At 32.4% G+C, this 9,621-nt stretch overlaps 1 protein-coding gene across 1 annotated transcript; it reads right to left on the bottom strand.

Moving 5' to 3' along the window:
* Window positions 1-4,031: 4,031 nt before the first annotated feature.
* Window positions 4,032-9,203, bottom strand: LOC105118538 (zinc finger BED domain-containing protein DAYSLEEPER-like). Its single transcript, XM_011016515.1, has 3 exons — window positions 8,742-9,203; window positions 8,004-8,090; window positions 4,032-6,414 (listed from the first exon to the last, which is right to left on the bottom strand). The coding sequence occupies exons 1-3, from the start codon at window positions 8,952-8,954 to the stop codon at window positions 4,273-4,275; spliced, it is 2,442 nt and encodes an 813-aa protein (XP_011014817.1). The 5' UTR covers window positions 8,955-9,203; the 3' UTR covers window positions 4,032-4,272.
* Window positions 9,204-9,621: the final 418 nt, after the last annotated feature.

The raw sequence follows: 9,621 nt of genomic DNA, 5'->3' as shown, positions 1-9,621 counted from the left end.
TAAGCAAAAATAATCATGTTTGATTTTATAAAGTCTAAAATAGAGGTTGATAGTGGAAGAGGGAACGATTATTAATGTTGCATAAGGAAAAGATTATAATGAAAACCAGAAGGGAGAAGTGAATAAAATAAGAATCCATTTTACCCTTTTTAAATTATTAGATATTCATGTTATTATATTTATTATGATATTCACATTTAAATAATATGTATTTTGTTTCAAGATCATAGCATGCACGACAGGAGTAGATCCTAGCTTATGTTCCCTTCTTATAATCTAGGTTCAAGGAAGTATACCCTTTTATTTTGTAAATATGAAAATATTTGTATAACTTAATCTATATAATTAATGTTTAAACTTGATTAAATGAACTTAACTCTATAGTTCATATACCATATTTAATGTCTGTGTATTTATATTTTTATCCATCTATAACGATATTTTATTATATAATGTATATCATAAATTTTGTAGTTGATAGATGTGATAATATTTGTGGAATTGAAACCTAAGATAATTGGGTCGGGATTGAGTTATGAAATGCGATTTATTAGAAGTGTAAACAGTTTACATGTTAATAACTTGGGATCTTCCGGTGTAGGGGGGACTCCGTTGAAATTTTGGTAGATTTTAATACGAAGACCATGAACATATATAGAAAAAAATAATAATTACTCAGTTTTTTTGTTGACATGAAATTGTTATTTTTATCCTAAAATGAGGGATGTTACAAAGTGAGTAGCAAAAGCTTCAAAATAATATCCAACGCACGTATGGCATGATCGTCCATGGCTACATGTTTGATAAATGAAAAATAATCATCAAACAACTAAAATAAAAAGTTTGAGGAAAAAAATTAGAAGCTTTATATTTCTTTAAAAAGATCTCAAGGATAAAATATTTTAATGCATGTCATCACAAAAAAAATATATTAATTGTATGGCATACAAAAAGAACTAGAAATAAAATTAAATCATCGATGACACCAAAAAATCACGAGCATGTTGATCCTCTGATTCGTTAAAGCTTAAAAACAGTTGTTCGACAGATCAAAACAAAGATTCCACCATGCATTCTATTAATTTCTCACTGCATAATAGAGCAATGTAACTACAAAACACAATTCATATACAAATAATTAGATATTCAACCAATATCCAAAAACCTAATGCCACCAAACTAAAAGTAGAGACATAAAAAAACATGGTTAACTTAATAGATAAATTATTCTTAAATAATACTAATCTAAAGAAACATAAAGCTAGCAAAACATACAGAATTGCCAATAAAGCAAGTCTATATAATGTTTTCTTGTAATATCATAAATGAGAATACAACATGGAAACAAATATAATTGCAATCATGGTTATCAAGTAAGATAAATGGAAATTTCTTAGAAAGGCTTAAATAACTTATTAGGACTTGAAAGATTTTGAGCAAGAAAAACTAATAGCACAATCCTAAACCAGCAGAAGCAGTTGATAAATTATGCCAGAAAAAAAGATATGGTAAAGCATAAATTTGATAAGCCATAATCCATCAAAGTGATTGATCTAGCTAAAATGATATGGATTAAAGAAAAAAAATGCTAGGCAAGTTAGTTGCCAAGCCAATTGTTAAGCCTAGCCAATTAAAACTAGGTACAATATGTTGTAAAAAGTTAGAAGTCTACGCAAAACTTAGTATTGAGATAGCATATGAAATATGGTTATCTCGACAGCCAAGACTGGAAAAAGAAAAAGTAAGTTGCTGCAGTTGATTTAGTAGTAAATTATATTGGATTGAAGATATAAGAAAAATGAAAAGGTAAACAAAAATGAATCAAATATGCAATGGTAGTAAATAGAGTTGAGATCTAGATTATTACCTGTAAAGTTGAATTTAACAAAACAAGTTATAGTCAAATCTTATCAATAAAAAATATCAGTAAAAAAATAAAAGCTGCAAATCAGCAAATATATAACAACACCCCGTTTCAATAAAGAAATTTTAATCCTTTAGAAATAATACTATAAAGGCAACTAAGATAATTTAAGGTTTTCACTCTTTTCTTCTTAATTCCAGATTCAAAGGCATAAAAATAAAAAACTAAAAAGCAAACCGTTAAAATAATCAACAAAAAAAAACACTTTACATGTATGAAAGAAAGTAGTCAAGGCCTACATCTCTTATTTATTTTATATCTTGTTGGTTGTAAAGAGTGTATGGATCTAAAAATGATGTCATTTTCAAAAGTTAAATTTAAAAATATAAACTCTGTTGACCTATCAAAATAGGAAAAAGTAAAACAACCTTGCAACATATGAAAAAAAATCCTTGCAGCATATGAAAAAAAAGTGGTCCCTGGAAAGAGTTAATTAAAACCATGCACAAATAACATCACATTTAGTATCTCCAGCTATTAGAACCAAAAAACCAAATTCTAAAAAGGTAAGATAAGAAAATAAAAAACATTTTTTATGTAATATATGAAACTTGTTCACTCGAATAAAAATATCTAAAGCACTGCACTCTTATAATATAGAGACAGTAGCACATTGAATCAAATATTTCAACAATATGAACGCTCCCACCTGAATACTATCCACTTATGGAAGAAAAAAACTTAAAAACAATGGTTGATTGAGAGTCACTGGATAATACAATAATTTAATTCTGGATGGTTCATTATAAAATTATTATAGGCATAATAACCAAAAGACATATAAGAGATAAAAAGAGAAACCCAATAAATATATTAGTAGCAATTAGAATCAAGGAAGATTAAATTAAAGTTATAATTGACAATTACACTAAAAATTTTGATTCACATTGCCTTCATTATTATCTCAAAAACAATCCATGAAAACTAAAAAGAAATTAAAATTGTGAACGATAAAAATATCACTTCCCAGAAAGATTTAAAATCATATTTCAAAGTCTATTTAAACTATAGTCATGGATGTGTTCAAGGCCTGGCTTATCTGTCAAATTGAACTTCAATCTAAAATAATATGTAAATCATTTCTGCTTTCAAATGTTTATCTTGAACATTTAGATCCAAATCAGAAATAAGCCTATAATGAAAAAGAAATCCAATAAAATTATTAGGAAATCTCAACAAAATCCAATACTTGGCCTCAACAAAGCATATCTAATTTCACAAACTTTTTTATAATATATATATATATATATATATATATAATATGTCGACTTTTCTCTATAGGCTTTAACCTATAATTTATAAAGGAGAAATTTAAAAAAAGTTACTAAATAAATTATGAATTGGTTAAAAAAACATCACCACAACAAACATACAACTGTAAATTTCAAGATATAGATCCTGACTAACATTCATTTCACTCCAGAAAAAAACCGAAAAAATAATATATATGATATTAATAGATTTAAAGATTCTATGTTTTATTAATTCAAAAAGACCTGAAAGATAAAAAATCAAATTTAGTGGTTTTTTTCACCCAACTTGGTCATTCTTTTTTTTCTCTCTTATGTCTTCACCTAAAAAAAAAAAGAGATGTAAATATAGATAAACCATAATTACTATAAAAAAATTTAAAATGCCATCTTTGAAAAATCCCTTAACTTCAAACAAAAGTTTGTTGATGCATGAAGAAGAAAAAAAAAGCCACCTCTTAATAGAAACAAAACAACCCCAAAATTAATAGATTAAAATGAAAAGAGAGAGCAAGGGCTCGTGTGAAGAGGATAGAAAAAAAAAAAGAAAATTGATTTGTTTTTTCAGCTGGTGAGAGGAAAAAAAAACATATGGTGCCAATTAATCCACGTCTTCTAGGTATTAAAAATAGTTTTGTTTATAGTTTTAGAAAACAACTCGTGAGAATTAAAAAGAAATTAAAATACTGTATGAGTCCACAATAAAAAAAAATAAACACGGTTCAAAATGAACATGTGATTCAAAAGAAAAAACCTTGCCTGTAACCTATAATATAACAGGAAATTTCCAATTTATGGTCAAATGAAAAATAGAGCACCCTCGTAGCCATTGTTTCTCCTGTTACAGTTTTTGATTCTCAGTTATGTGGTTAGCTGGACATCAATAATTAGTCCCAGCACCTGTTAATATTTAGCCTTGACAATAGATAATTGCTAAGCCACAGCAAACAAAGTAAAAGGAACTCATAGAATCAGAAAAGCTACTGTAAAAACTGAAGTTCTCGTGTTCAAGCAATCTAGATCAAAATCTAGCCTAATGTAGAAGTAGAAGATTATAATCGAGACTAACAAAGAACCTATAGTCAGAGACACTGAGCATTAAGATCTAAGATCCTCTACTTTCACAAGAGCATTAGAAACTTCTGTAGCAAATCTATACTGAAGCCAGTCCTTCGCGCACACAAGGGCTTCCACGGTTTCAGGTCTCAAAGAACTTCGATACTCATCCAGCTCTTTGATCTCGGTATCAAATACAGAGTCAGGATCAGCAGTAGACACCTGCATGGTCAATATATCACGAGCCATTTTTGAAAGAACTGGATATTGGAGCCTGTTCTCTTCCCACCATTTCAGTACATCCATCTCTTGGAAGCGAGGCAACAAAGACTCTTCTAAATACTGCTCCAGCTCCGACTTCATATTTTGGCTAGTAGTCTCCACATATGCATCAAAATCTGTGAGCTCATTGTATGAAATTTCTTCAGTCTTCATGTTCTCAAAATTTCCATCTTCAGCATGAGCTGGTGTAAGAGGAAGAGGAAGCGCCGCATATTCAAGAAAAAGCTCATGGAGCGCATCATTAACAATCTTAATGTATTTGCTAGCTTCTTTACCATAGAATTTCACAAAACTGAACTCAATCAACTTCATCCTAAACCGAGGATCCAAGACTACAGCAATTGCCAAAGCTAGGATGCACTCCTTCAAATATTTGTCTATCTTTTCTTGCATTATTTCAGCAAGACTGATGACAAAGGGATCCCCATGACTTGTAATAGAATGATACAGCTCATGCATCTTCCAGACTTCATGGAAGAATGTCTTCTGGTTTGGGTTAGTTCTAGAGGCAAGAAAGTTGGCTGCATCAAAGAGAGGTTTCAAGTACGTGCATATAATGTCAACCCGCTTCCAGTCTTCCATGGATGGAGCCTCTTTGTAATCAGGATCGGAAGTATCTAGGCAAGAAAATACTTCCTTCAACTCTGAAGCAGCAACCAGCATATGATACGTTGTGTTCCATTGAGCTTGGTTGTCAAGAGATAGGTCTTTTTCACTGGGGACTTGAAGCTGTTCCTTGAGCTCAAGGAACTTTTGCTCATGGAATTCTGAGGTCTTCACATACTTTACACTGTAACGGACTTTCTTAATGATCTCTCGCCCTGCCCAGAGCACATCTTTTGCAAAGTTGCTTAAAGTACGAGCACTGCAGTTCCCAAGGATTAACTGACCATTGATGATAAGGGGATTTTTGACAGAGAGTAGAGATCTAAGGTTTTGAAGCCCAGGTTCACCCACTGGATGATTGAAAGTGATAGAAAATAGCTTGCCTTCCAAACTCCAATCAGATAGGCAAGTAGCAACAGCATGGCTAAGAGCTGCATCGGAGTTAGGGTTTGGTTCCATCACCACATTGAGAATCCGCCTCTGAGGCTTCCAATAACCATCAATGAAGTGTCCTGTTATAAACACATAACCTAAGCTTTGGCTAGATGTCCATACATCCAGTGTAAGGCAAACACGTCCAGGCAAACCCTCAATGAACTTCATAACATTTTGCTTTTCCCTCAAGTAACTTGAGACACAATCTCCTTGGACAATATTAAAGCTCACCATGTCAAATCTGGGTTCAAGACTCTTGAGAAAAGTTACAAATCCAGAATGTTCGACCATGTGAAGAGGGTAATCATGGATTATCATCATTCTGGCAATTTCAGGGCGGCACTGGTCTGAATGAAATGAAATGTAGGCAGAGCTATGGGATCTGTAGTGACGTCTTGGTGGATCAGACATACTACCATTTCCATTCATCCCTGGTGTACCAGGTGTTTGTTGATTCCCCTGATTGCGTAGTAGTGCTAGACAAGTTCCCTTGGCAATGTGACGTTTAAGATGGCTGGTACCAGCTACTTTTGAACCTGTGCTGTATGCAAAGCTTTGCTTGCACTGCTTACAGAATGCCCTTCTACTTTCAGCGCTTACAGTTTCTATGGTGAAGTGTTCCCAAACCATGGACTTCCTTTTCCTCCTCTTGTTAGGCTGTGTTTCAGGAGCAGGCATAGAATGATTGTTTTCTTCAAATGTTTCCATCTGGTATTCTGGAGTAGTAATCAGCTGATTATTCTCTTCAAGGGTTGCCAGCTGGTATTCTGGAGTAGTAATCAAGTGATTATTGTCTTCAAGGGTTGCCATCTGGTTTTCTGGAGGTGTCATCAGCTGATTATTCTCTTCAAGTGTTGCAATCTGGTTAAAAAAAAAAAGAGTTCCTACTTTATGCAGCAAAATGAAAATGAAACATGACTTCACATTTATTATAAGATTAACCACAGCATAAAATACTGATTTCAATGTGGTGATATCACAAATGGATTTCATGCAGGAAGCATGGACAATTCAAATTGCAAGGAGATATACTCATACAGAATATTTTCAACATGCTATGCAGACAACCACTGATATGAATGAACGGAGGCAAACAAACTAGAGAGAGATCGATTTTGGGCTTGGAAACAAACCCAAAACCCTAACTGGACTAAAAGGGAAACATTTTGTTTAAGGATTCGAAACTTTTAAGGAGATAGGCAAGCATGATAGTTTTTTCCCCCCCTTCTTATGAGTATATATATATGGCCTTTAGGATCCATGGTTGCTGTTAAATACTATACTAGAATTAAAATTATTGTGACTCGCGTACCATCCCTTCAATTGGCATGTGAATTTAGGACTCTTTCTTCTTTCGGAAACAGGCATTTAGCCCACATTTAATCCCCCCCCCCCCCAAATTATCATTGTGATTCTTTTCACCATACGGCAAACCCTAAAAATAACAAAGCAAAATTCTAAATAAATAAAATATTGAGGGGTGAAATTGAAAAAAAAAAGTTTCCAAAACAAAAGAAATAACAATTAAAAGAATGTAAATTAAATTTGATAGGAAAAAAATAAAATTGAAAATGAATATCAAGGGACTAAGAAGAGGGAGGTATCGAAAAATGAAATGAAAACTGAAATTGAATATTAAGGGACTACAAAGAGGGAGGTATCAAAAAATGAAATGGGTCGGAATGGATTTCTTTTAGTATCATACCAGCTCACAGAAAATTCCAAACACAGCATAGTAGGGAAAACATCCATGTGGTGCATTGTAAATAGATTGAAACACATACCTAAATGGGTATTATGAGATGGTAATTCATTCCCAACAAAAATCTATTTATACATTGATGCAAACATGATTAGGATTCAAGTAAGCAATTCCAGGATCGTTTTCAAAGGGATAGAAATACAATCTAGTAAACACATTACTGAGTTAACAGCTTTCCAACTTACATATGGCAGGATAGAAGACCAGATATAGCTCAAGAAATCAACAGAAACAAACAATGACAGTATGATACTAATACAAGACTGAAATGACAGACCAAATTACTCCACTGAATTTCGATACAATAAAATATGCACACATAAATTATCAAAGAAATAACTATCATATAAAACTATCCAATGCCCACAACTTCAAGTGTCTCAGAGATGACCTCTGCAATGCTGAACACTTGTGGAATTATACCAGTGATTGCTACTGTGAAAGCAGGAGAAGATTCTTATGACTGTACATAGCATCCTTTCACAATGAACTAAATGTATAGACTGCAGCACCACTACAAATCTAAATATTGCATGTAAAATTCAATTCAGCAACATAATTTTTCCCTTGGAAATCACTATCTTCTGATAATTCAAGAACAAACCCATCTTCACACAGAGCCAAAACCAAACTAATAGCACTGCCTCCCTCAAGCCAATATTACAAAAACATAACAAAAATAACATACCTCAATGTTATTAAGCACTTCAAGCAACTTCTTTGGATCTGGATAACCATCTGTACTATACTCCGCAATAGCAATATTATGAAGTGCCTAATAAAGCATAACCCAAAGATTAAAAACTTAAAAGGAATGAAAAAAAAACGAAAAGAAGAGAAAATTCTCACATCAATTAAATATTCCAAATACCCTAATACATTGCATAACTTCAGCATTCGCGTGCCAGCCTAGATACTGTCTTTAAATTTGAAGTAACTATATGAAGTGCAAAATTAAGCTTTTCAAGTTAATTAACTAAACTAATACATTGCATAACTTCAGCATTCGCATGCCAGCCTAATACTGTCTTTAAATTTGAAGTAACTATATGAAGTGCAAAATTAAGCTTTTCAAGTTAATTAACTAAACTAATACATTGCATAACTTCAGCATTCGCATGCCAGCCTAATACTGTCTTTAAATTTGAAGTAACTATATGAAGTGCAAAATTAAGCTTTTCAAGTTAATTAACTAACTTAATCTAAAAATATACTAAGAAATAAAAAGCAGCAACTAAATTAAGTGAGTTAATAATTAACGAACTTAATCTAAAATTCATTAAAATTAAAAGGCACCAACTCAATTGAGTTAAATCACAAAATTAACAGTCCATTACAACATTTTACTCGAAGTTAACCTAATTTCTAATCAAATAAAATCCGACAAAAAAAATAAGTGACTTTATATTATTTGTGTAATTATCACCTTTGGATCGTCTTCCTTTTTCTGCTTTAGCTGATACAAAACCTCAAGGCACTCATTGAACCGGCGAGAGTTATAGTGTAACCAAGCGTCTTTGGCAAGCGTGGCAGTGACGGAAAGGATAGGATCCTCTTCTCCTCCTCCAACGCCGGTGGTGGTGCCGCTGCCGCCGCTCGACGAGACGTCTCGGTTCGATGTCGAATCTCGTGCGTCCATAATCAGATCCAAAAAAAAACCTAACGGTCACGCTTTGCGTCTTTTTTTTGGTTTATTTGAACTCTCGCTATCTAATCTAATCTATCAATGTGTAATTGCGACTGAACCGTATGGAAATGTAAAAACCCCTAACTTATGGAAATTGAGATTTAAAAAAAAAAAAAAAAGGAAGTTTTTTTAAGTTTTTGGGAGTGTTGAAAATACAGAAAGGGCCCTAGGGTTTTTGGGATTTTGCAGAGAAGGACAGTTAGCGAAGAGGGAGAGAACTCAAATGTGATATAAGGATAGAAAGAGGAAAGTACTTAATTTTTATTTTTATTTTTTCTAGATTGAGGTTAAAAAATGAATTTTTGAGTAATGGAGTTTTAATTGGGTATTTTAGTGGAGTAAGTGTGGAAGCATAATTGATTTTGTATTTTTGTTGTTTTGAATTATTTTTTTGGTTAAGTTATGTTTTAGTCGCTTTTGATTCAATAATGTTTCATTTTAGCTTTTATAAGTTTTGAATTTTTCAATAAAATTGAATATTTTAGAATCCATAACTGTTTAATAAGAAATGAGATATGGGCAAGATTGGCTTTATGATATAGGCTATTTTAGGGTTGGATTGGACTAGTTTTTAGAGGGATGGTTCATACTTCATAAGGCATATAAACTTTTTATAGGC

This window comes from Populus euphratica, unplaced genomic scaffold, assembly GCF_000495115.2.
Source record: "Populus euphratica unplaced genomic scaffold, PopEup_1.0 scaffold2025.1, whole genome shotgun sequence".
NCBI lineage: Eukaryota > Viridiplantae > Streptophyta > Magnoliopsida > Malpighiales > Salicaceae > Populus > Populus euphratica.
The sequence above is the reverse complement of the archived record's forward strand: the minus strand, read 5'-3'. Positions and strand labels throughout refer to the sequence as shown.

Coding starts and splice junctions, on each gene's coding strand:
- LOC105118538 (XM_011016515.1), bottom strand. CDS start 8,954: ATGGACGCACGAGATTCGACATCGAACCGAGACGTCTCGTCGAGCGGC. Junction 8,091..8,741: donor AAAAGGAAGACGATCCAAAG/GTGATAATTACA, acceptor ATGCTTTATTAG/GCACTTCATAATATTGCTAT. Junction 6,415..8,003: donor AAGTGCTTAATAACATTGAG/GTATGTTATTTT, acceptor TTTTTTAACCAG/ATTGCAACACTTGAAGAGAA.